Here is a 27,790-nt window from a genome sequence, read left to right on the forward strand (position 1 = left end):
ATAATAACAACACCTACTGGCATAGATAGTGCTTTATTGTTTACATGTTTTCCCATTTAATCCTTGCAGCAACCCTGAGGTAGGTATTATTATCCCCACTTTACACATGAGTAAACCAATGTTCCTACATTAGATTACTTGCTGAAAATCATACTTATTAGTGGCAAAGCCACTGATAATCCCAAACCCAAGGGGACTCTTTTGAGTAGTTCACAGGCTGCTGCCAAGGAAAGTAGAGTTGAAACTTCAACTGGTAAGGGCTGGATCATTCACTGGAGCTCAAGGGGGTCCCCCACCAGGGATGAACGAGGCACATACACAGGCCAAGACCAGGACTGAGCAGGAGAAGCCTAGAGCATCTGGGAGCTGTGAAGCAGGAAGAGGTCTTCATGTTTGGTAGGAGGTGACAGTATCTTCAAATACACACAAGAGCCCAGCTTCCAGGGACGGGAGAACAGGAGGGCGTCCTGTGGCTCCAAGTCCAGGGGCTGGCCACAGGGAAGGGATGGTGGGGCAGGAAGAGCTGCCACTGTGTGGCACCCCCGCAGCTTGGCCAATGTGTGGCGACCTCGAGGTGTGGTCCTTTAACTTTGTTAAGGCCTTGAGAATCTGATGAAAGCCATAACCCCCCATCCCCATAAAAACACAGACTCACAGGTACAGACAACATTTTGCATACGATTTCAGGGAGTCCACAGACCCCAGGTGGAGAACTTCTGATTTAGGGCAAGGGTGTCAACCTGAGTAAAGTCACTGATACACACTTATTTTTCTGCAACTTCTATTTCCTATGAAAATTCCCCTTTTGTTGTCCCTTAACACTTAGAATGCTGTGAAATTTTTTTAATGAGAGCTAAAGAAGGGGGTCCAGCCTGTACTCCAGCCAGAGAAAGAAGAGCTGTGTGTGGCAGTGGTGGCAGCCAGGAGGCAAAAACAAAGAGAAAGATGGGGTCACATGTACCGCTGTCCTTCCCACCCAGAAGGTCACTTGGGGAGCTTTTCTCTACTCAAGAGAAGGGTTGTAGGAGGTGATAGGAACAGGGTGGTGGTTTATTTCCTTTTAGAAAGGAAAGCCATTCCTTCACTGGCTGCAGGGTCTGAAGTTCGGCAGGCAGTGCCTCCATTCCCACCTTCCCCCTCCTGACCCTTCATGAGCACACCTGAGCACTGGCCCAGTCATTCATGCACATGTGGCCAGGCCTCCAACGAACACCTGTGTATTTACACACACTCTTTTACAGAATAAGGAAAACTGGGTTAGGGGACATCTCAGGGCAGATATTTCATGTTGCGACACGGGGATCATGCACTCCCCACAGAGAATCTGATAAACTAAAGAGAATGAACAAAAACACTTAATGCACACTAGCCCCACACCACCTCTAGGGGGTCTTCCTTCAGGCCAGGGCCCACCAGAAGGCAAAGTCATAGCCATGTTCTGTTCCTCATCCCCAAACTAGTGGGCCAAAGATGGGGGGCCAAGGCTGAAGGGGTCGCAGCAGTTCAGAGGGCAGGCGTGGGAAAAGTCCTAATTCGGTGGAGACTGCAGCTCTGATCTCGCATGGCAATCAGGAAATCAAGCACAGGCTTGGACCAGAGCCCAGCCAGGCCCAGAGTGGGCAGACACAAAGTCTAAGTGATTACACAAAGACCAAAAGAGAGCTCAGAGGCCATGATGGTCTTCCAGGCCCACCACCCCCAACATCTTAATGGTCATTCCCCTGCAGGGGCCACCTGTGCGCTAGCCATCATTTGCCCTAGATGGATGTTTCATCACATGTAGCTAGAGGAGCCCCGGTGAGCCGGATGTGGGCTGGGCTTGGGCAAGGATCAAGCAAGAAGGGTGGAGGGAAGCCGCCAAAGCCACTGCCCCTCTTGGCCAGGGCCAGGGGCAGCCGCTCATCTTCAGGAGAAGGAGAGGGAGGGTCCTGGCTGTAGCTCGTGGTCCCAGATGGTGGGGCCCCTAGGTCCAAGCCCACCTTGTCTCTGGCCAGAAGTTCCCTCTGTCGCTGTCGCTGCTGACGCCGACCAATCAGAAGGAGAGTCAGGGATGCTGCAAGAACCCCCAGGACAAAGCCAGCCAGTCCCGCCCCTACTGTGTGGGCCTGACTTGGGGGGCCTCGCTGGCTGCCCCATACCAGGCTGTACGCAGCCACCACACGGGCTGCCCCACCCTCCTGACATTCGCAGGCATAAGCCCCCATGGCTCCTGGGGTTACCACCACCTCCAGCCCATCCCGCCGGGGGGTAAGTGCAGTCACTCCACTGGGCTGGTGCCACACACAGGATGCCCATGCTGAACTTGGGGAACATGGTAAGACCACATGCGCAGCTGTAGCCACAGGAACTTCAAACACTACTGGGCGTTCTGCAGAGAGACAGCAAAGGCACAAAAGGTGGTTTTGCTACCAGCTGGAATGTAATGCAGAGAAATGTGGCATGATATCAGATATAAGGGACCATGGGGAGAAAGATAAAAAGTAGGGCCATGGGTCACCGGCTGCCAAATCTTCCAATTTTTAACGTGGGTCCAAAATGGACGACATTCTAGCCCATTTTCACCCACTCCACCCACATTACCCTAAGTCATACAGACCTCCAGGCTCTTTGGGACACAAAGAAGAGACATCTGCTGACTCTATGTCTTGAACCAGCCTGTATAGAAGAGAATACTTGGTAAATCCAGTGTCAACACCTCCTTCTACCTTCTTCAGTACCACTGAACATTCAATTACCGAACATTATGGCTCCCACCATCTCATAAATCACTCCTCAAACTATCAACATCCTCTTCATTAATAAAATTTTCCCCGATACCCCTTTTACTCATGATGCTTGCCACATCCAATTCGACACATATTTCCAACAGACCACAGAGAATTAAATTTGCACTAGGTGTGCTGGAAAAGTGTTTGGAGGGTNACCGAACATTATGGCTCCCACCATCTCATAAATCACTCCTGAAACTATCAATCAACATCCTCTTCATTAATAAAATTTTCCCCGATACCCCTTTTACTCATGATGCTTGCCACATCCAATTCGACACATATTTCCAACAGACCACAGAGAATTAAATTTGCACTAGGTGTGCTGGAAAAGTGTTTGGAGGGTGCTTTAAAAAAACACATAGGAACCTCTAAGAAATGTATCTGGGTATCCACAACTACAAGATTTCTCTGGGGGGAAAATCCATAAAAACGACAGTTAACTTTTTTTCTGTTAAGACAGAAAACTTCTTTTCTATAAAAGTTAATCAAAATTCTGCGAGGGACATGGTTTGTGAGTTCAAGCTCCGAGTTGGGCTCTTTGCACAACTCAGAGCCTGGAGTCTGCTTCAGATTCTGTGTCTCCCTCTCTCTCTGCCAGCACCACCTCCCCTCAAAAATAAACATTTAAAAATTCTGTGAGGGTCAGTGAGATGACTTTGTTTCATAAAAGCTGCTTATCTCTACGTAGGATCATTCTTTCTCCAACAGCTGTTGACATCTATTAGCCTCTAATGGATCTGTTTCAAACAACACAAGCCTGGCACTTCCAGGATGTGGGTGAACTGTGTCTGACAGAGGGACAGCAGAACAGACTGCTCACTCTGAAAACCCTGTCACCACTCCCCAGAGGGAGACCCTCTATCAACCTATCAGTGGAGATCAAGTTCTATCTGAACACACAAAAGCCTCAACCAAAGACAGGCTCCATTTGAGTATGAACACACATGAGTATGAACTTCAAAATGAATTAAGGTGCCTGAAAAGAGCTCCAAGACTGGTATGAATACATTACAGCCTTCTAGATAAAGTCAAGGTCACTTGGTCTGGCTGAGAGTGGGGAACATGGGAGGCCATATGTGGACTGCAGCTACAGGAACTTCATAGTCTTTCTCGCTTTTAGAAGTTGAGGTTTGGAGCATAAAGTGCATACAAGCACCAACTTGGTAATTTCTTATAGCACCAAGAAATATACTAGCGTATACACATACCACACACACACCCACGTTATATCTTAAGGGGACCCTGAGGCTCAAGTACACAGTGTACCCCAAAACAATGAAATTCTCATTTTAATGGATATTAAAACAATAAAGCACTTGCCTTGTCTTAGACATTTAAAAGTCCTTTGGTAGGATCTGGAGAAACTACCAGATCAAAGTTCTTAATGAAAAAAACATCCCCAAAACAAGAACTTTTACTTCTAAAATACTGGTAACCTATGGTTCAGTAATATGTACAAATATAGTATAGATTAACTGGGCTTCAAAACAGGAAATCTCAAAGTCGGTTTGGAAAAAATACTTTACAAGCTATCAATTAAATATGTTTCATTAAAGGGAACGTCATTTAAAAATTAGGTCTTTGGATGGCTCAGTCGGTTAAGCCTCCGACTTCAGCTCAGGTCATGATCTCAGAGTTTGTGAGTTCAAGCCCCATGTTGGGCTCTGTACTGACAACTCAGAGGCTGGAGCCTCCTTTGGATTCTGTGTTGCCCTCTCTCTCTGCCCCTCCCCTGCTTGTGCTCTGTCTTTCTCTAAAAGTATAAATAAACATTAAAGAAAAGTAAAAGTCTCATGGAACACATCAATTGGGACACTTGGTGCCTCAGTCAGTTAAGAGCCCAACTCTTGATTTCAGCCTAGGTCATAATCTCACAGTTTGTGGATCCAGCCCCATGTTGGGCTCTGTGCTGACAGCATGGAATCTGCTTAGGATTCTCTGTCTCCCTCTCTCTCTGCTCCTCCCACACAGGCATTCTCTCTCTCAAAAATAAATAAGCATTAATGCAAAGAGAAACACCTCAATCAATTGCAATTGATGGATGGTATTTGGATCTTAAGCAATTATTTTTAAGTATACCTACTTGAGAAAATTGGAACATTGATGAGATGTTTCATGACATTAAGTTTATGGTATTATAATGATAATATGCTTATTTTTTTAATTCCTTCTGTGTTAAAGACATATTCTGTAAGATACACAGATAAAGTGACATTATATATGAGATTTGCTGTAAAATAACTGGGAGTGAGTGAGGGTATTGATGAAGCAAGATTGCCCAAAGAATGGATAGCTGTGGAAGCTGAGCAATGGATGATGGGAATTCATGATGTTATTCTATTTTTGAATGTTTGAAATTCCCAATAGTAAAATGTTTTTAAGAGAGTCCTTATCTGGTAGAAATACATATTGAAATATTTTATGAATATGATGTCAGGGATTTGCTTCAATGTGCCATGTGATTTTAAGCTAACTGCTAAGGGGGAAATAGATGGTAGGATGCTCCAATGGTCAAAAGGAGATCAATCAAGGGGTTATTAGAATAATCCAGTCAAGAAGTGATGATGGCTTAGACTAGGGTGTTAGTGGCAGAGATGGAGAGAAGTGAGTATGGACCAAGGAAATCACAGGTGGAGCTAGAGTATAAATTGCAATACAGTTTGACTGGAGCAACTGGATGGATGGAGGTCCCATTCTCAAGATGAGGAAAACCACAGAAGCAGCATGTGAAGGAAAGGGGAAACAACAGTGCATGCTAAGACTTGCTAAGCTTGAGTTGCTTGTGAAGTATCCAAAAGGAAGATCAAGTAGGCGGTTAGATAGGGAGTTCTGTAGCTCAACTAAAGACACATCCGTGGTTGTCACTGGCACTCAGGCAGTGTTGAAGATAATGGGAATGAAATCACCTAGAAAGAGTGTGGAAGTGTAAAGAGAAGGACTGAACCCTGAGGAATACCAACATTCAGGAGTGGAATAGAAAAGAAATCAGTAAGGGAGATAGATGGTAGGAGAGGGAGGAAGCCCAGGAAACTGCAGAGTCATAGAAGGCACAAGGTTCGAGTAGCATACGGAATGAAAGAAGGAGCAGTCAACTGCGGAAACACTTCTGAGAGCTCTTGTAAAATGAAAACTGAGAAGTGTGTGGCAATCTGGAGGTCAATCAAGGTCAGGGCAAGAGGCAAGAACATTGATGAGACAGCACCAAGATGGACGGATGCATGAATCAGTATGGACTGACACATGGACACACAAATGACACAAACAGAACACACACGCGTGCGCACTCGCAGGTGAGGCAGCATTAACAGATAAGAAACAGACATAAACATGTGGATGGCCCAGTGCTCTAGGAGAGCAGGCAGGAGACTTGTGCAGCGACACTCACCCTCCGTGCTCCCCAGCATGGGCCACACACGCATCCAGCCGGAAGCTCCAGGCACAGACAGGGTCTTGGGCCAGGATGCACTCTGAGCAGCTCTGGAGACGGCCACAGTTGGTTGTGTTCACTTGTGTCACCTCAGTATGGGAGCCCACCAGGAGCCAGTTCTACACAAAAGGAGGGAGGAAGAAGAACATGCCTGATCTCCCAGACCTCAGGGTAGCAAACTGGCTCTGGGCTCAGATGCTCCCCCTCCCCCCAGCAAACTCCCCAAAATCTACAACTCACTTTGTACAATTTCATGCTCTCAATTGGCTGTGGCTCAGGGAATAAGGCCAGATCCTCCAGGACGCTGAGCTGGGGTCCAATCTGCACTGCTCGGTGGAGGTGTCCATCCTCTAGGAAGCAGGCAAAGGGCAAGACACAATGACAGAGCTACACCTGTGCCTGGGACTCTGATACCTTTATGTAAGGGGCTCTCTCTGTGACAGAAGCATGTGTGTGCACCAGATGGGCAACTCGCCTGACTATGAAACATACCTGTCCCCAGGTAGAGCACATCGTACTCTTTCCCTGAGAGGCTGGTCACCCTGTGGGCCACAATTCTGAGATAGGCTGTATCTGTAGTGACGAGCAGGGGATGCCCATCAGTGGGAAATACCGGCCTGTCCATGAGTGGGTGGTCCCGGATGAAGGTGAGCACACGGTCAGGCAGGGAGAGTGATGACCCAAACTGCTGGAGCTTCATGTTGTTGGCAATGCACTGGAGGAAACACAGGATGGGTGACAGCTTCCCAGGGGCCAGGAAATGTCCATGGTGCTTAGTTGGGCCCTTTCTCTCATGCAGCAATTCAGGTGTGAAGGGAAGAGATGCCCCAGTCCCCTCACCTCTCCAGGTCTGGGCTGGGGTACGTCATTGTCCATGACAGGCATCCCCCTGTTGCAGTCATGTTTCAGCTCTCTGAAGGGACCATTCAGCACTGTCCGAATGTCTTGTGGTAGGAAGGCACAGAGAGCAGAGATGGCAGCCCCCTCCCTGTAAGAGCCACAGGTTGGAACCACATATCTATAGGGAACTAGGGATCAGCAATTCATCCCAAGATGACCCATGAGAAAATTCAGGGACAGTGACCCAGGGAACCATGCAGCCTGCTCCAGGTCAGAGGGAACAGGGCTCCAGGGAGAGCCCACCCACTCTGGAGCAGACAGCACTGATGCTGCACCCATCCTCATATCTCTCCCACCCTGTAGGTCTCCTCCACACCAGGACCCCCTCACCACTGGGAGGAAAAGATGCCATAAAAGATGAGGGCTCCCGATCCATGCTCAGGTCGAAGAATGGCCACGTCCTGCAGGACACTGGAGGCCCGGCCATGCTCAGGCCCTGGACATAGCAGGTCAGCTTTCAGAAATGTCGTCCATCTGTGCTGGAGGGTCTTCCGGCCCCCAAGGTCCCCCTGAGGTGACAAGTACATGGGAAGTTCTCCTTAGAAGACCAACATTGAGGGAGGCATGTGGACACCAATATAGGTTTCTCCTGTCTTCAGGGCAGACACAGACAGATGGGAAGGCAGATGCACAGAAATGCAAGGATGAAGATACAGAGCACTCCAGGGGATAATGAGATATGGAGTGGAAAAGGTCACAATAACAATGATGCTAAATTCATTGTGCNAGTGGGTGGTCCCGGATGAAGGTGAGCACACGGTCAGGCAGGGAGAGTGATGACCCAAACTGCTGGAGCTTCATGTTGTTGGCAATGCACTGGAGGAAACACAGGATGGGTGACAGCTTCCCAGGGGCCAGGAAATGTCCATGGTGCTTAGTTGGGCCCTTTCTCTCATGCAGCAATTCAGGTGTGAAGGGAAGAGATGCCCCAGTCCCCTCACCTCTCCAGGTCTGGGCTGGGGTACGTCATTGTCCATGACAGGCATCCCCCTGTTGCAGTCATGTTTCAGCTCTCTGAAGGGACCATTCAGCACTGTCCGAATGTCTTGTGGTAGGAAGGCACAGAGAGCAGAGATGGCAGCCCCCTCCCTGTAAGAGCCACAGGTTGGAACCACATATCTATAGGGAACTAGGGATCAGCAATTCATCCCAAGATGACCCATGAGAAATTCAGGGACAGTGACCCAGGGAGCCATGCAGCCTGCTCCAGGTCAGAGGGAACAGGGCTTCAGGGAGAGCCCACCCACTCTGGAGCAGACAGCACTGATGCTGCACCCATCCTCATATCTCTCCCACCCTGTAGGTCTCCTCCACACCAGGACCCCCTCACCACTGGGAGGAAAAGATGCCATAAAAGATGAGGGCTCCCGATCCATGCTCAGGTCGAAGAATGGCCACGTCCTGCAGGACACTGGAGGCCCGGCCATGCTCAGGCCCTGGACATAGCAGGTCAGCTTTCAGAAATGTCGTCCATCTGTGCTGGAGGGTCTTCCGGCCCCCAAGGTCCCCCTGAGGTGACAAGTACATGGGAAGTTCCCCTTAGAAGACCAACATTGAGGGAGGCATGTGGACACCAATATAGGTTTCTCCTGTCTTCAGGGCAGACACAGACAGATGGGAAGGCAGATGCACAGAAATGCAAGGATGAAGATACAGAGCACTCCAGGGGATAATGAGATATGGAGTGGAAAAGGTCACAATAACAATGATGCTAAATTCATTGTGCACTTTTGAAATAGCGTCCTACATGCTTTACATAAGTTACCTCATTTGGTCCTCAAAACAACCCTTATAGCTAGAGGTCATTAATACTCTATCTTACAGAGAGGTTCAAAGATGCTAATGAACCTGCCTAGAGTCACAGAGGCAGGAACTGGTGGAGCTAGGACTTGAACTCATTAACCCCTCCACTAGTCCACCTCCTGGGGACAGTGTGTCACAATGGTAAGTATGGGGGTGAAAAGTCAGAGCCCTTTCCCCACACCCCCCAACTCCCAGAAAAGAAGCCAAAGCAGAGGGAAAAAAGGAAACAGAGGAGAGATGCAAAGACAGAGGCCCAGAAAGGAAAAGACAAAAGGACAGAGCAGACGATAAAAGACAGACAGTCAGGATGGTGGTCTTACCGCACATACACGGGCCACCCGTGGGACCTTAATGCGCTCATATGAGTCCAATGCTCGGGAAGTCTCCGTAAAGAAGAAGTAGATCTCATCATCTCCATCTTCATCCCCCCACTCGGCTGGGCTCAAGGCCACGGCTGCAACAAAGGCTGGGGCTGGGGAGACCAGTGGCTTCAGATACCACAGACACAGCCTGGGGCCTCCCGGCCTCAGCCAGCTCTGTCCCCAGTGCACCCCACCCCCTCTCCCCACCGTTAAGCCAGGATGGCAAGGTCTCTGTCCGAATCCAGTCCTCAGCACGACCCACAGCCCGGGAGATAATCGGCTCCGTCCCCAGGTAGTTTTTCACAGTAGCAGCATAGAGGACCCCCCCTGCAGGGCGACAGGGAGGAGATGAGCTGTCAGAGATGAATGAGGGAAGCAAAAGGGGTTGTAGGAAGCACAGGGGATAAAGCAGGGGCAGAAACCCTCAGGAGCTTAGTGCCCCTGACATGGCAGGCACACTGCTAAGCACCTGACAGGCAATATCTCAATTAAAATGCACATAGACATAAAGTGCTCTGGGGCAGTAAAGGCAACCAGCGTTAAGGGAAACCTGTTGGAATGTTAATGTGCAGGAAGCAGAATAAAGGCTGCCTTTGTGCAAATCAGGCTTTTTTTGTCTGTCTGTTTGTTGCTGTCATCACTGTTTTCGGGATGCTTCTATCCCATAATGTACTAATTATACGTGACTCTCCAGGAACGAGGTTTGCTTTGCAGCATGCCCAGTCTTACTTCCGCTCTTCCACTCTGGTAAATGTCTGACGGAACTAGTGTTCTTTCTGACTGGGGGGTGAACACTGCTCTGGAATAAATCACAGCTTTAGGGTATGTATACCAGCATCACTTCGGGAATTGATCAAAACACAGATTCCTGGGCCCTGCGCCCAGCAATCCTACTCAGTAGAGTTAGGAGATGGCCCAAGAACTAAACTCCAAACAAGCAGTTGAAGTTACCCTAATATGTAACCTCACTTGGAGAACCTCACTTGGAGAAACAGCAGCCTGGGGGATTAATGAATGCTGTGCAGCCAGCCAGAGGGAGCAATGAGGAATCGGCTCCTCTCTCCTGGTACAGTGCAGGGGCAGAGGCGCCCTACAGCTAGTAGGGGCTGGAGAGGAGAGAAATCACAGACACTCTGCAGGACAGGGAGGTGCAGCTCTGTGGGCGGAATGTGAAACAGCCATAGTCACCCTGTAACACAGAGAAGGCTCAGACAGACTAAGAGAAAATTGCTCTGGGTAGTAGAAGGTCATGACCCCCTGGAGGAGTTTCGAGTATCACAGGAACTTTGGATGGGACAGAGTGGCATTTTCCTTCACAACCTACTACATAGGAGCCACTGTGCCAGGTACTAAGCATGTCGCTGCCCCCAAGAGCCCCCATTTGAGTCTGGAAGACAAACATGTGATCAGATTCCAGGAGGCATGACTAACAAATGTGGAGGGGAACACAGAGGAGAACCCAGCCACATCTAACTAGGGGAACAGCATCCAAGAGGTGACTCTGAGCTGGGACTGAGGAATGAGCAACCTGCCAGGTGGAGGGACTTCAGGGGGAAAGACGGGCAGGTGAGGACAAGAGAAGCCATATTAAGGAATGTGGGCACGCCCTGTGGCTGCAGCTCTGGCGGGGCCCAGGGGATGGCTAGCCTAGTGAGCAGAGATGAAGCTGCAGGTGAAAAGCTGAGCACCTAATTGTAAGAATCTGGTCTGCCATGCCAGGCAACATGGACTTTATCCTCTAGGGCAGAGTACAGCTGCAGGTTTTCTTGATGAAGAGAGTGACATAATCAGTTTTGGGTTTTAAGACGACAGTGCTAGTTAAAAGGCCATTCACACAATCCAGGCAAGAGTGCAGGGCCAGTACTAAGGTAGTAGCTGAGGGTGGATTAAAGGGCTGGACTGGGAGATATTTCTGAGGCAGAATCCATTAACAAGATTTAAAAATCAATTGAATATGAGATGTGGAAGAATGGAACAAAATAATGTCTTTAAGGTCTCCAGCTTCTAAGATGGATGACAGCACAGGGTGATACTATGAGCAAAGCCAGAAAATGATAGGAGAAGGCCCATAAAGGAGGTAGTTGGAGAGGAAGCGACTTCCGATGTAGAAATGTGCTAAGGTTGCAGTCCCCTCAGGACATCTGATCAAAGATCCTGGAAGGGGATCAAACAGAAGGGTCTAGGCCACAGGGCCAGTCGAATCGGGCTGAGGCCATGCCATGAATGTGATGGCCAAGGAGGAAGTGAAAGTGAGAAGAGATCCCTGGGAATACCACCATTTAAGGGGAGAAGCTACATGAAGACAACCAGAACAATCAAGTCAGAGAGGGGCTAGAGAAGCAAGTGAGGCTGGTGTGCTGGACACCAGTGCATGGAACGCCCAGCAAGAGCTATGGGGGCTCATGCACCTTGAAGGAAGCAGTTGCGAGTAGGGCCACTCGGGGGGAAGCACAATCATCCTAGGGTCACTGGTGCTTGAGCAAAGTTGAATGTCTCAGGCATTGGAAAAATAACCCTATTTTCAAAAATACTTTATACAAAGCAATAAAGGGTTGGAAACCTTCTGAGGGCAGCAGCAGAGGGTTAGAAATCCCCTTGTGGGGTGGGGAGTGGAGACTATTCTAGCGCTTGAGACTGTGAAAAAGGCTTGGCTCAGGACCCTAAATACTTATTAGTATGATCTTGGGCAAATTAGCTTTAGGTACCTCAAACATAGCATGGAGATGATACGGCCCTCCACTCAGTGGTGCTGAGGGTAAAATGCGACACAAACAGAGCCACACATAGGCCTGGCATGTAGCCAGCATTCAGTATGTGTGAGCTGTGGCTCCTTATGTGGGCTACTAAATGGCACCCCATTCCCTCCCAGAGCATTTCAGGAAGGAGAAAAACAGGTTAGGGACATAGTCTGGCAGCAGTTGGAGGGGAAAATGAGCCAATTTTCTGCACTTCCAAGGTGGGCGGGGGGGGCGGGCGGGAGTTGATACAGAAGCCAGAGTTACAGTGAAAAATCTCCCTAGGAGCATTGTACATAAAACACTCTAAAACCAAAACGTTGGCAGAAGCTGTGTTATGGATGTCCTGAGAATTGAGGGAGATGTGTGGAAGAGACAGTTAAGAGAATTTAGGAGCACGATTTGGTATGGTGGGGGTAGCAACAATCATAAATGATTTGCAGGGACTCAGCCGTAGATGGAGGTAAAAGGCCAAAGTTCCTAAGGGATCAAGAGGGGCATTCAGCAACTCTGGAGCCTAGAATTGCAGAAGAGCACATTCACTCAGAGAGAAAGAGCAGAAGGTTACTGACACTAAGGGACAGCAGGAGGGATCAGACACTTTGGATGGAAGTAGGAGGGTTCCAGGTGTTCTAGGAATATCAAGGGGCTTGAAACACAGTCTTACACACACATACACAAACACACACCCTGAGGAGAAGGAACAGCAGCCACCAGTCATAAGGACAGGAGTCCACAGGAGGACACAGCTCATGCCCCAGATTCTCCAGGACAGTCTCAATTTCAAATATTCTTTTGGACTGCTAAATATCCCTATACATGCAATTGTGGCAAGTTAGTACTGAATGAATCAATTCAGTAAACATTAAAACATACATTTGAGTGATGCCCATAGTGCTGAATTTGGTGAGCAAGCTGGTCAGAAAATAAACACCAGGTATCATATGACCCTATTAAAAAAATATATATGTATGTATATATATGTGTGTGTGTGTGTGTGTATATATATGTATATATATGCCTGCAGATATAGGCAAGATTGGAAGGAGCCATAACTCTACAGTGTTAATGATATTTATTTCTGACCAATGGAATTACATTGATTTTTATTTTCTCCTCTCCACTTTTTTCTATTCACTCAATATTTTTTGTAGTTAACATCTTTTACTTTTATAACTCAAAAAATTAGATATTTTCATTTTGGAAATAGTGGGGGTGAAGCTCCAAAAAAAGAATCACAGCCAAAGAAACATCACAGTCGTGTGTGGAAACAGATCCCTATTTGCCCAAGCATAAAGCCTGTGACATCGGCCTCCCAGGCGTGCTAGCAACCAACCACTGACAGCCTAGAATGTCGCCATGGCAGCGTCTCCCTACACCCTGGGGGTTCAAATTTTCACTCCGGTATCAAAATGGCCACTTCTAAAGAAGATTTACAATAGGAATAATCATTCATTAACTTTTAAAAAAAGGATTTTAAACATGCTCTGGCCTTCCTTCCTCCACTCCCTTCTCTTCTCATTGTCAGAGCTTTGCAGGGCAGATAGCTGCTACCCTAATATTCTCCCTTTCCTTATCTAAGGATTAGGCCAGGTGGATCTTTTTTTTTTTTTATAACAGCCTATAATGAGGACATAATTAGATAGTTGGAGATGCAATGTTTATTCTACCTTTTCCTCTGTTGGTCACCTAGGATTTCTAAGTATCTTGTTTCAGTGTGTGAATGCTAGCTAGTCTTGGGGCAAATACACCCAAATTTAAGAGGGAGGCTTGACCCCAAAATGCTGGCAGCACCCAGTGCATCTGAAACATTTGCAATGCTTCTTGGCAGATGCTGTAATCGCAAGATGCAATGAGATTAAACAGAGATGATAAAACATAGGGCAGATTCTGAAAGAGAAAGAACAAAATCTCCCTCCTGCTTTTCTTGATAAAAACCCTATTTATTATAGGATGTGACAGGGAGAACCAAAGATAACGGACTGTTGTCTCCATCTTGGGTACTTGGGGCAGGGGTGGGGGAGGGAAGGCAATGGCACTATGCACTCAGAGGAGAGGACAATGGTGGTGGAGCCGGGTTGGGGGAGATGCGTGAGAATGATGAGCTCAGTTTGGGATATGATGATTTTCAGATTTCTCTGGGACATCTACGTGGAGATGTCTGGAAGACAATTAGATATGTGATCTGTAGCTCCAGATAATGTCTGGGGGGCATCAGAATGCAGTGGAAGCAGACTCTATGCAGCTGGTTGAAATCACAACCATGGCAAATGAGAAGAGAACAGGACCTTGAGTGGGGGTCCAAGGAACCCCAATATTGAAAGAATGAGAGGAAGACAAAGACCCCCCCAAAGGAGACAGAAGGAAACGCCAGTGTTGTTAAGCTAATGTGAACATTATTGTCAAAATACTTGCATTTTTCCAGTGCAAATAGAGACACTGAGATAATTTTGTTAATTTGATCTAAGTGCAATACAAATAAATGTCATTTTTGAAGAGCAAGATTTCTGAGGCTTTTTCTTAAATAAATACAAGTACCAATAAACACATGAAAAGTTGTTCAACCTCACTAATGGAGATGCAAGCAAAACCTATAAAATTGAGCTCTGGAGGAGGACACTGTATGTTTATTAACTATATTACTTGGGACTGACAAGGCTGTAATGGAAGAGGTCCTCTTGTCAATGCTGGCAGGACAAACTGGAAAGCAATTTGGCCAAACCCACCAAGTACCACAAAAACCTTTATACCCTTTGGCCCAGCAATTCTATTTTCTGGATTGACTCATATGCAATTAATTAGATTCATGTAAAGGATTTACATAAACATTTATGTGAAAAGATTTCTTCTGCAGCATTATTTATAAAAGCAATAATTTATTTTAAATTTTCAATGCATAATTATAGGGGAATAGATTGGGCTACATTCAAGTAAGAGAAGAGTGTGTAATTACTAAAACTAATAATTTGGGGGCACTTGGGTATCTCAGTCGGTTAAGCATCCGACTTCGGCTCAGGTCATGATCACACAGTTCGTGGGTTCAAGCCCTGCATCAGGCTCTGTGCTGACGGCTAGCTCAGCGCCTGGAGCCAGTTTCAGATTCTGTACCTCCCTCTCTTTCTGACCCTCTCCTGCTCATGCTCTTTCTCTCTCTCTCTCAGAAATAAATAAAAGATTTAAAATAAATAAATAAAATAAAGCTCATATTTTCGGTAATTAATACTATTATAAAATTTTCAGTATACAATACTAAGCAAAATATGCATGATAATTTCAATATGTTATAAATATACACACAGACACAGTTGAAGAAAATACAAATAACAATAGTGGATATCTAGTGATGACTTAATTACAACTAAATTTTCACTTCCTTCTTTATGTTTCTATATTTTCTCAATTACCTACAATGCAGAAGGTTGAATATAAAGATTACTGCTTGCAACAACGAAAGTATGTTAATCAATTGCCTTATATTGTTGTAATTGAGAACTCATACTGTTGATAAAAAAAATTATGTAGAATCAAGGGATATTCACAACTGCTAAAACTGATAAATCTTTCTTAATGAGCCAATGACTGGCTAAGAGTTTTGCCAAAGATGCTTGATAAAGAGCCAAGAAAACTATTGAGTAAACTGTTTTATGCAAACATGTATGACTATAAACAAGGTCTTGTCAATTTCAATCGCAGATGAAAGACAAAAATGACAAATCTTATATGTATGTACTAGGTTTCAAACACTTATTATTTTATTACTTTTCAGAAAAGGGAAGTCATTAACTGTCTAAGAGTGATTCAATCTGTTTAAAATTTAGCTTTTAAGTCTTTTCCTATAAAGTCATGCATAAGGAAAAAAAGGTCATTGTTAGATCTTGTATCCCAATTTTTGTTTTTCATAGAATGGAGTCCAAAACAGTAGGTAAAAATTAATTTTACAATAAAGTTCACAGCAAAGGTAAGTCAGTGAAGAGAAAAGAAAAGCAGTATAATGAATAATGTTGAGTCAAGTGATCAACGAAATGGGAAAAATTAATTTAGACTCCATCTCATGCCATTCATCAAAGTAAGTTCCAAATAGAAATAAGAGTTAAATGAACCTGTAAGAAGAAAAAACTTTATCTGCTAACTGGAAAAGGATTTAACTTAAAAATGTAATCACAAGAGAAAAGATATAGATTGGAACACACATCCTACCTAGTAATTGGCCCAAGAACACAAGCAGAGTATTTACCGAAGAAGAAATAAAAATAAGTACTAAAACATGAAACATGTTTAACTTCACTAATATTCGAAGAAATACAAATTAAGACAAGGTGCCAGTTTTAGCCTCAATTAGCAAAGTTATTTCAAAATGACAATACAATTCTAGCTAAATTTATGTGAGAAAAAACAAACACTTTCATTCCTGCTGATTTAGGGTGTAAATTGGTACACTCTTTCTAAAAACTCAATTAGCAACAAATAATGAGCCATAAAACGTTCACACCCTTTGAAATAGTAATCCATTCCCAGGAATCTTGAGACAATCTAAAATGAGGATAAAAATTTATGCATAAAAATGTTTATTATAATGTTATGGGGAATAGTACTGAGGTAAACTAAATAAACTTGGAAATTAAATAAACTTACATAATGGTTTTAGGCTTGCTTAATTAAACTGTGGTATGCTCAAAGAATTAGTATCACGTTATTAATAATTCTCTTCACAAAAAAAATTAAATTGTATAGAAATGACTATTATATAAAATTACATGACAAAATTCACAGGGCGCCTGGATGGCTTAGTCGGTTAAGCGTCCGACTTTCGCTTAGGTCATGATCTCGCGGTTCGTGGGTTCGAGCCCCGCGTCGGGCTCTGTGCTGACTGCCAGCTCAGAGCCTGGAGCCTATTTCAGAGTCTGTGTCTCCCTCTCTCTCTGACCCTCCCTTGCTCTCGCTGTCTCTCTCTCTCTCTCCTAGAAATAAATAAAAAAAAATATTTAAAAAAAAATTACATGACAAAATTCAAAATTAAATCCATGTAGTATGACATTTAAAAGTTTTACAATAGGGGCTCCTAAAATGGCTCAATTAGGTAAGCATCCAACTCCTGATTTCAGCTCAAGTCATGGTCTCACGGTTTGTGTGTTCAAGTCCCGTGCCTAGCTCCACGTTGACTGACAGCACAGGGCCTGCTTGGGATTCTTTCTCTCTCCCCCTCTCTCTGCCCTTCCCCTGCACACATGCTCATTCTCTCTCTCTCTCTCTCCCTCTCTCTCTCTTTAAAAATAAATAAAGTTTGGGGCGCCTGGGTGGCTTAGTCGGTTAAGCATCCGACTTTCGCTTAGGTCATGATCTCGCGGTTCATGGATTCGAGCCCCGCGTCGGGCTCTGTGCTGACTGCCAGCTCGGAGCCTGGAGCCTGTTTCAGTCTGTGACTCCCTCTCTCTCTGACCCTCCCCTCCTCACGCTGTGTGTCTCTCTCTCTCCTAGAAATAAATAAAAACATTAAAAAAATAAATAAATAAAGGGTTTTTTTAAATGTTATAATACACACACTCATAAAATGTCTATTAACCTTGTTTTATACTATTGTGAGAATATGGCCAGATTCTCACTAAATTTGAAGGGTGTACATGGGGTGATCTGACCTAAAATACAGGCTATGTGGCACACAAACAATTCACTTTGTAGCTGCTAAAGGATTAGGCATTCTCCAGAAAACATTTGGGCATAAACTGTAATTGAACCATTCCACACTTGAACAACTATATAGAGCTGGGTCAAAGGAAGTAAGAGCAGGAATTAACAGTCTTTACCAATTACTGGTCCCTCTGAGCAACAAAGGACTGGCCAGCAAAATATATGTGCATGAGTGCATATGCATGTGCACACAAACATTTTGAAAGCTAGAAAGAAATACCACATAATATTAGCAGCGGTTTTCTGATATTCTAGAATTGTGCCAAGATGGTGGACACTAGACACATGTGGCTATTTCCATTAGAGTAAAATTAAATAAAATTTAAAATTCCTTCCTTTTGTCAAACTAGTCACATTGTTCAAGGGCTCAAGAGCCACATGTAACTAGTGGCTACCATTTTAAACAGCACAGACACAGAACATTTCTATTGTCACACTAAGTTCTTTTGCACAGTGCTGTTCTACAAGATTTCTTATGTTCTTCCTTACACTTTTTCCAAATTTATTACAATATTCATTTGTAGTGGATTCCTCTTAGAAACACGGGGGGGAACACCATGAGAAAAGAAAATGAGGTTAACAAAGCAAACACACTAGAGGTGCAGAGGACACATTCTCTAGAGAAAACCCAGGGAATAAAAATCTGGGGGAAAGCAGAGGACACAGGCACTGTGGAAAGAACAGGAAAGGCTAGAAAGAGACATGGGAATAACAGACATTGCAAGGAAAGGAAAGAAAGGGCACAGAAATTCCAACAGCAGGGGTGGGGAAGGAGGCAGTTACAGCAAGGAACCACAGGGATTCTGGGGATTCTGGGCTCTCCCCACTCACCAGCCATTACAGCTGCTGACCGCTGAGCTGGCTCAAAAGGACATTTCCCTCGGCCACTCTCAAGTCTTTCAACCTGCTGGAAACTGGACACATCCTACAGACCAGAAGGGGGCAATTGGTTTAGGGTCATGAGGGGGTTCATGGTGAGAATTACAAAGATGGTCAGATGAAGGAAAAGTTCAATTTCCATTCATCTCCCATCCATCGACTACTATCCCCATACTCCCAATCTATTCCTGATCCCCCCACCCACTCTGGCATTTCCCATCTCTGCCATCCCTCTTTTCATCCATTTGCTCCTCTTCCCTCCATTCCCCTAGCTCTAACACCCACATGCCCTGATAAAAGAACACCACAGATGGCCCTAGAAGATGCTAAGAGGCTGAGGGGCAGATCTTTCCTCTGAAATACTAGGATTTGCAACTGGCTGGAAAATATGTGACTGGACAAGAGGCACTAAGGGAAGATAGCAGGTGTCCTGAGGGCTGGAGCTTTTAGGAAGGGTTAAGAATAGTGTAGGCTGATATAAGACCATCTGAAGCAGGGGCTCAGAGAGAAGGGCCATCCTCCCCCTACTCCTACAGAAGGATAAAAGACAAGACCAGAGTCAAGGAAACATAGAAAGGGGGAAGGGAATCTGAGAAGTCAGTAAAGACCTGAAACTCAGGTCAGAACTTGAGGATTTGGCAAGTAACTGCCTTCTTCATCCAGGAATAGAGCAGGACTGATCTAGACAGGGGCGAGAGATGGAAGAGTTCCACCATGAGGAAGCCAGAGGGTACCTCAGCTGAGCATCCAGCACTAAGAAAGCCTTGAAGATAACATCTAAAAATGAAAATCAGGGATGACTTCAACCTAAGACTGGCAGGGAAGTTAACTGTGGCTGCTTAGGCATCAAAGTTATGGGATTGAAAAGCCAGACACAATACCGCTAGTTCACTAGAGAGGGCATACGGTGCTGCTAGAGCCTAACTACACTGATGGTAGTTGGAGAAGGAATGTAGATCTATATCCCCTGATTGTAAGTATACTACTGGCCTGTTCTGACGCTCATCTATTTGCTACAGTTAGCCAACAAGGTTTTACTTTACTGGGAGAGCCTTGAAGAAGGCCTGTTAAAACCAGATGTGATCTGAGATCTCCAAAAAGGGACCACTGGGTCAAGAGAGTCTTCTGCAGTGAGGGACCCCACAAGGGCACAAGCATCTCACATGTGAGGCAGTAGTAGCAGCCTCGCCTGAGAAAAATGATGGATGACAGTGAGAGATTACCAAGATGTCTGGGTATTTTGGACAAAGGTTAATACATGCCTCTGTGGCCCATCCTACCTCTCACCTAAACTACAGCAGTAACCTCCACTCCACACTGCCTAGCCTTGCCCCCCAATTTACTCTACATACCAAGATCAATATTCCTAGAAAAGCAGTAACTGCCTTGATAAGTTTTTGAGCAAGGGAGTGACAAAATGGCTCACCAGCGCCTAGAGTACAAACTCTTTAGCCGAAATTACTTACTTTCTAATACCTCTCAAAATGAACACTTTCTTTTAGCCAAACCTGGGTCACTTGTTATTCCTAGAACACAAATTGTTTTCTCATCCTTATGCTGAAAATTACTCTCTACATTTCACCAAGGACTCCTTTTCTCAGTGCTCACCCTCCTCATCTTTAGGCTGCATTTGATATTTTTGACTCACTCCCTCCTTCAAATATTCTTTTTTTTTTTTAATGTTTTTTTTATTTCTAGGGGAGAGAGAGGGAGAGAGACAGCGCGAGCAGGGGAGGGTCAGAGAGAGGGAGACACAGATTCTGAAGCAGGCTCCAGGCTCTGAGCTGGCAGTCAGCACAGGGCCCAACGCGGGGCTCGAACCCACGAACCGCGAGATCATGACCCAAGCGAAAGTCGGACGCTCAACCGACTAAGCCACCCAGGCGCCCCATTTTTTTTTTTAATGTTTTATTCATTTCTGAGAGAAAGAGAGACAGCCAGCATGAGCAAGGGAAGGTCAGAGAGAGAGAGACACACACACACACACACACACAGAATCTGAAACAGGCTCCAGGCTCTGAGCTGGCTGTCAGCACAGAGCCCCACATGGGGCTCGAACCCACGAACCGTGAGATCGTGACCCGAGCCGAAGTCAGACGCCTAACCGACTGAGCCACCCAGGCGCCCCTCCTTCAAATATTCTGTTTTGATTCTCTTGGAAGTCTACCATCCTTCTCCTATCTAATTGTTGTTTCTCTATCTCCTTTGGTAGTTTCTACTTTCCTTTCTAGTCCTTAACTGTGTATCATAAGGATCTATCCTTCATCTTTGTCACATATATTTCAATGACCTCACTCATTCTTACATTTCCAGCTAGACTTTCTATGCAAATTATTGCCCAAATTCTCTGAAAGTCTGATGCCTTCCAATCTCTAGTTTGTGTTGGCACTTGACTGCTGGACTTCCTCACAGAGATGGTCTATCAGCCCCCTTAACTCGGTATGTTTTACTGAAGTATGAAATGACGCCTCTCCAGTTTCCCCAGATGGCATCATTGTGTTATCTGGGTTTGTAATCTTTCAGCAAGTGAGGCTCCTATTAACTAGATAGGTTATGTTTACTGTCTTATCAAAGTGACATTTAATCAGGGTCTGAAGGGGGCAAGACCACTCCACCACAGTCTCTGAGTGTTGAGATTCCTCACTGTACCATCAGTTGTGACCGATGCAAGTCTCGCTGGCTGAAAGACAGCTAGGTAGGGAGGCTCTCACCCAGCTGTAGGGTTGAAACCCAGCCTTTGTCTTTGGCCAAGAAGGATGTGAGACATATGAAGGACCCTCTCCAGGCGGTTAGAGGGAAAACAAAAGAAAAGATGGCCCGTTACGTGAAACAGGTCAAATGTCACAAGATACTGAAACCAGATAAGGTCTTCTGTGCTGCAGGCTGGACTAGAGGGNTGGTTAGAGGGAAAACAAAAGAAAAGATGGCCCCTGTTACGTGAAACAGGTCAAATGTCACAAGATACTGAAACCAGATAAGGTCTTCTGTGCTGCAGGCTGGACTAGAGGGACAGAGTGATGGGGCAGAACCAGACACACCTGGATTTAAATCCTGGCTCTGCCACTGCTACTAACATAATACTAGACACGGTACCTAACTTTTTGGAAATTTCCTTGCTTGTAAAATGGAAATAAATAATACCTAAATATCATAGAGTGTGGTGATAAGAACTAAACTCAATCTTGAATGTAAAGTACCTAACACCAGCCTGGGACAGAGTACATACTCAAGTGAGTGAGAAGTCTTGCCATTGCTATTATTAAGTCTAGCATTTTTCTCTGTTAACTTCTGGAATTCTCTCAACGAAGCAAACTAAAATATTTTCCTCCAGGGGTGCTTAGGTGGCTCAGTCAGTTAGGCATCTGACTTGGCTTGGGTCATAATCTCATGGTTCATGGGTTCAAACCCTGCATCGGGCTCTCCACTCTCAGGGCAGAGCCCACTTCAGATCCTCTGTGTCCCTCTCTCTGTGCCCCTGCCCCGCTCATGATATTTTCCTCCAATGTCTGATGAGCTGTCACTGAATGGCAGCCTCCACTTTTGGCTAGAGCTGGTAGGTCCAGTGCTTGGACTTCCTTTGTAAGAACCTTCATTTCTCTGAGCAATCAACTCTGAGTGCATTGCTGTGTCTGGATCAGTTAGTCAAAGCTCGCACATAATAGTTATACATAGTCTCAAAGTCATCAGTCTGGGACGTGAGAGCTTTAGCACTAAGGACTGAGGCAAGAACTTGCTTACACAGGCAGGAGTTGCCAGGTAGCAGGATAAGACATTAAAAGCAGAAGAGAACTTTCAGGAAGTCTAGAGGGCAGTCTTAGTATATGGCTTGAAGAGTTAACACAGCTGACTTCTGGGGGTAGGAGGCTTGTGTCCTATATTCTCCAAAAACAAGTCTTGACCAAAGGGTGCTCCTTCATTTCATATGCCTGCTAGATGGGGGCATTCAGAGAAGGAGCTGAAAGTCATGGGAGTGCAGGACACAGAACCCTGGCTTTACTCTGGTTACTGATTTTCTCAGGAGTAGATAGGAGTCCAAGTCACACCAATCCTGACAGGACGTACAGAACATTTTATGTCTAGATTCTTAGATTCTAACAACCATTGGGGTCCCCTCAGAGAGCCGAGGAAGAACAGAAGGCCCCGGGAAACTAACCTGGAGTGATCATATGGCCTATAAGGCATGGTGCTGGTATTCATACCCTTGGGTTCTCCAAGTGTGTGTAGACTAGAAAAAGACAAATATGACAATGGCAGTTCCACACTACTTTCTGAGCTTTGTGAGAACTGTAGGGAAGCTATGCCCTCAACATTACTTGATGGGATATAGAGATTCTCAATACCACCCTGACCTGGAAACCTTCCCAAGATGAGGAAGCTATGCACACCCTGGCTGGAAAGTCTTTCATCTACTTTATGAGAAGGACTCACAATAAGCCCAACTAACCTCAGGGCTAGCCCAGAGGGACTGACTGGGGCAATCAAGCATATACAGTCATAGTACTGGAAACCAGACTCTTCAGCAAGAAGAGGTTTGGAGTTGCACACGGATAAGATCCAAGTAGCAAGGAATACCACAGTTTGCAGAAGGGTCAAGTCAAAATCTGCAGCTAAGGATCAGGGTCAGGAGAGAGAGAGAGAGAGAGTCATTGTACTCCCTTCTTTTGCTTCTTGGAGCAGAGAGGAAAGCCACTGAACACAAAGAACAGGGGAGGTTTCTGACTCATCCCAGGCTGTTGTCACAAGTGTGTGCTGGCAGAGGACCAATAACTGACTATTGGATAACTGATGGGAAAAGCCGAGGATTCAAAAGCATTAAGACCTTCCTGAGATGCCACCAGTTCCAGTAACTTTAGAAGCCATGTTTAGCTAGATATGATTAGGGGTGTACATGTACCAAGCCTGCCTGAGTGTGAGAGTGGAGATGCCCAAGGCTCCGGCAGCAATGAACAGGACCTAGAAGAAAAGACGGCTGACAAATGACAAAGTGCCCGCTTTGAAGGCAAGATCCAGACTACAGGGCCTGCAAGTACTACATTAGTGGGCAGCGACCTCTGAAGCCATGAGAGCAGAGGGTCACAGCCTGCACAGGATGAAGTCGGCAGTGGGGGTGGGAGAAGGTGGTAAGCGAGAGTCACACGCCTTGGGAGGAAGGAGCAGCCAAGGATTGTGCTGATTAAGAAATGGATCTAGGCTGCTGGGACAAAGCATACTCAGGGCAAAGGAAATATGAGATACTGGCCTCTGAAGTCTCTCCTGAATTTATCCTCTCTGTAGCCTAGCTAGCATTCCTAATTTCCTTCACCGTCCCTCTTCTCTCCTCACACTCTATGTACCTCACCTTCTGCAGACAACCTCCCTCCACCTCCCTCTCCTATGCCCCTTTCGCGACAGACAAAGTCTCCACCCTGCAAAGACATCCCTCACCCCCAATGCTTTTCATGCACAAGTGTTACTTTAAGCATGCCCCCTGTCATGGTCACTCACAGAAGACCCTTCCCATCCTCCCACCCATCACTCACAATAACCCCGCACTTCGGATCAAAAGCGAAGGTGCCACAAGTGAGGAGGTGAGAGGCATTGGCAATGGCGAGTATCTGGACAAAATTGTGACATTCGTCCTGGGGGTCAGAGATGATTAGAGAGAATCAGAAGCAGCAGGTACAAGGAAAGGCAGGGTAGTGTCAGGACAGTTAGATGGAGCTCTGGGATCAGAGATGACAGGTGATGACATGGTGTGAGAGCCCCTGCCTGGGCCCACTGCGATGGGAGCACTGCAGGGGACAGACACAGAGCCAGGGCTGGAACCAGGTCTCAGTGGGACCCTCGGGACAGGGCCAGGGTTCACACCTACCTCCTTCTTGCCTTTCTTCCTACAGTTCTGTCTGTGGGCCTCAGGCACCATCCAGTCAATCTGAGAAAGGAGGAGTGACTGTTTCTCCCAGATTCTCCCCCAAACTCTTCCCAAGTCAGAGTAGGTGAAACAGTTCCCTGACCTCCATCAATCTGAGAACTTCAGAGACAACCCTCGCCCCTTTAGTCAGAGCATCATTTTTCAAACTGGAGGTCTCCACCCATTAATGAGTAATGAAATCAATTGTTTTTATTTTTAATGACATAGAATGTATCACATATAGGAGACTAGATACTGTTTCAAGAATGTGTTCTTTAAATACACACTTCCTGCACTGGGTCAAAATGTACCATATATTTCTCACTTAGGGATGGTCAAAAGAAGTTTGAAGGCTATTGCCCTAAAGAAGTGCAATTCTAATGATTCCTCTGCCCACTGTCACCTGAAACCTGGTCACTGTGGCCTCCTCCCTCATTAACCTCCCTCATAACATCCCCAGTCACCATGACCCCCCTCCATCACCCGTAGCTGACATAATGAAGTCAATATTCTTCCTATATTCATTTTCACCAACATCCCCCTGCCACCACCAACACTGTTACATATTTAGTAATTATGAACACACAACCCATCTCATAAAACTGTGGATCTAACCACATGCTCTGGGGTCTGGGGTCCTCCCCACTTTCATTTCTCACCCTGCGGGGCCTCTCCCCTGAGAAGGGCAGGGATAAAGCGAAGACGGTGTCCCGGGCGCCGACATAAAGTGTATGGGAAGCAGGATCCACAAGGAGGACAGAGTAATTGTATGTCTGAGGGACGGTGAACCGGGTGAGATAGGAGTCAGCCTCTGGCAGGAAGAGAGGGTGAGAGGGAAGAGTGATATCAGCCATTGCTCATAAGGGTTAGGTCCACAAGGGCAAAGCCAAAGGGCTCAATTTCTGTTTCTTCCAGGTGTCATTTATTTAGCAGCCATAAGGGGTAAAAACAGAGCTTTGACAGGCCAACCATCTAATCTCCCCAAAGACAGATAACTGATGAGGCCAGAATATTTAGCACACAATGGAGTCAAGTATGTTTTTTTTCTATAAAAATAGAATACTTTATTAAAATAACAGCATAAATATTAAGTCTGTACTTTCTATCCACAGCAACATGATACACAATTTACCTATAGGAGGTACAAGTACCTTCTTCTCTAAATTTCCTTTTTTTTATTATTATTACTTATTAGTAACTTCTTTTCACTTAGAAAGGCAACGATTCACTCCTTCACCAGCACTTAAGGAGACTATCTCCTGTCTTCCCACTGCTCTTGTCCTCCCCAACCCCACCCCATTTCCACCCAAAGAGGTAAAGAGTGGGCATGAGTATGTGTTTTGGAGAAGGATCAGCCCCAGTTTAAATGTGGCTCTTTCACTTACCGGCTGTACGATCTTGAGTAAGTGATTTGCCCTGAGAATCACCTTCCTCATCTATAAACACCACCAGTCAGGCTTGTTGACAATTAAATGTTATAACATATGTGGAAGCAACTGACATATACTGCATGTTTCACAAACGGTTCCTCTCTTCCTTCCTTAGGCATGTGCTCCATTTGGGCCAAGTCTAAACTTCAATATCATCATTCAAAACTCCATTTAAAGATTACAACCAATAAGTTAGCATGAATTTACCTTCCTTAGCTCACTCTGAAGTCCTTATCCTTGCACCAATACAGCTCTGCTCTACCTGCTTCATCTGCTCAGCTACCCTCAAGACTTGACAGAATGGCTACCAGCCATTCATTCCCGGATGTGCTGATGTATGGAGGCCCACCCACCCCATCCTCCCACACCCATACGCAAATCTGTGCTGGACCTGCCTACTCTCTCACGCTCATTATAAGCGCTGGAACACCCAACCTCCACTTGTATCCCAAACTTTGTTTTACCTTGCTATCGAGACTTCTTTAAATTTCTGGTTACCAACCCACCTTGCAACTTCAGTTCTGTTTTGTGGCTATTGCTCCAGCACAAACAAACCCGAGGCTCTGACCACAACTTCGTCCTTTGGATTCAAAGTAACACTATGTCACTAGGCTAAAGTTTAGACTCTAAATTACTATTACCCTGTTCTGAGGTTTTGCCAACAGGTTGTCCTCTCAGCTTCATTGGTCTGTCTTTACAAAGTGCTAACACTCAGTGCCCACTGAGAAGAAAACGAGATGCACAGCCATGCCCATGCCCACCTCAGCAGAGAGCCTTTAAAGTGTGAATCATTCCAATGACCATTTTTAATCTAGTGGCATCCCTTGGCATCCCTTCTTCCACATCATTTCAAAGGACCAAATCTCCTTCCTCCTTTTCTTTTTTTTCCTTCTGAAGACTTTAGAAAGCATTTAAACAGAACTTTAAATCAACTCACTTAATGGTTTCCCAACCTTCAATATAGGGAATGGGTAAAGAAAGCACGGAATGCTGAGGGGTTAAGAGGGTTAAGATGGACCCATGGATTGTGTATCGGGGAACGGGAGTTGGTGTTAGAGCTGTGAGAGGCCTGGGAAGTGGGTGCGGGAGACGAGGGCTTTAAGAAGGGCAAAAAGCCTGCAGGGAGGTAGAAATGATAAGAGAATGGATTTGAGGAGCGGGCAGATTGGAAATGCGGAGCTGGTCATCAGAAGAATGGGTGGCTGGAGTAGAATGAAAGACCAATGAGTCTGGAAGCAGAATGGGCATCAAGCTGGCGTAAGGGACACAGGTGTATGTTCGGGAAGAGGGGGAGAAGGGAGAGGGAACCCCGAAATGGACGACCTCGGAAACCTCCATCCCCTCCCTGGGCCTCAGTGCTCGCTTCTGCACGATGGGGGGCTTAACTCTCTCGCGGTTCTGCCAGTAAGGGGCAGCAAGAGCCGCCTGGGCGTGTCGTGGGAGCCGAAGCGCGAGGCCGGAAAGCGATGCAGCGGAACAGCACCGCGTGCGGGGTCCCGCGTGGGTCCTGGAGGGGCGTGGGCGGCGCGGGGCTCGGTGCGCCGCGCGGAGGGACCCCAGAGCGCCTGCCCACGTTGGTAGAGAAGGGCAGGTGGGGGCCGGCACCTGCAGGTGGGACCCGGGCGCGGCGCGAAGGGCTGAGGGCGAGGGCACCCACGCCTTACCGGAGATAGGAAGCGAGGTCCTGGGAACCGAGCGGGGGACGCGGCCGAATACCGGGCCGCTCAGCACCGCCAGCAGCAGCAGCGGGAAGGGCGAGGCCGGAGGCGGCTGGGGGCCCGGGCGGGGCCGCCTGGCAGAAGCCAGCATCTTAGGCTCCGCCTGGCCGCTGGGTGGGGCGCGCCCTGCCACCTCAGCTTTGGGCCGCGGTGCCACCGGCCTCGGCCCTACTCGGATCTCCTCGGTCCG

The 27,790-nt window shown here is 46.3% G+C and overlaps 1 protein-coding gene across 2 annotated transcripts; it reads right to left on the minus strand.

Annotated features, from left to right (window-relative positions):
- Positions 1-23: 23 nt before the first annotated feature.
- SEMA4F (ssemaphorin 4F) lies at positions 24-27,790 on the minus strand. Of its 2 annotated transcripts, XM_077766222.1 has the most exons (14): positions 27,547-27,790; positions 25,112-25,263; positions 24,414-24,473; positions 24,082-24,180; positions 18,515-18,608; positions 9,471-9,590; positions 9,222-9,373; positions 8,429-8,607; positions 8,040-8,187; positions 6,691-6,913; positions 6,439-6,548; positions 6,157-6,317; positions 2,597-2,655; positions 24-2,368 (listed from the first exon to the last, which is right to left on the minus strand). In XM_077766222.1, exons 1-14 carry the CDS (start codon positions 27,689-27,691, stop codon positions 1,758-1,760), a joined length of 2,313 nt encoding a protein of 770 aa, XP_077622348.1. In that variant the 5' UTR covers positions 27,692-27,790; the 3' UTR covers positions 24-1,757. The 2 variants fall into 2 exon arrangements, with proteins under 2 accessions (XP_077622348.1, XP_077622349.1); XM_077766223.1 differs by lacking the exon at positions 24,082-24,180.

The sequence above is a fragment of the Crocuta crocuta genome, unplaced genomic scaffold, assembly GCF_008692635.1.
Source record: "Crocuta crocuta isolate KB4526 unplaced genomic scaffold, BGI_CrCroc_1.0 scaffold113, whole genome shotgun sequence".
NCBI lineage: Eukaryota > Metazoa > Chordata > Mammalia > Carnivora > Hyaenidae > Crocuta > Crocuta crocuta.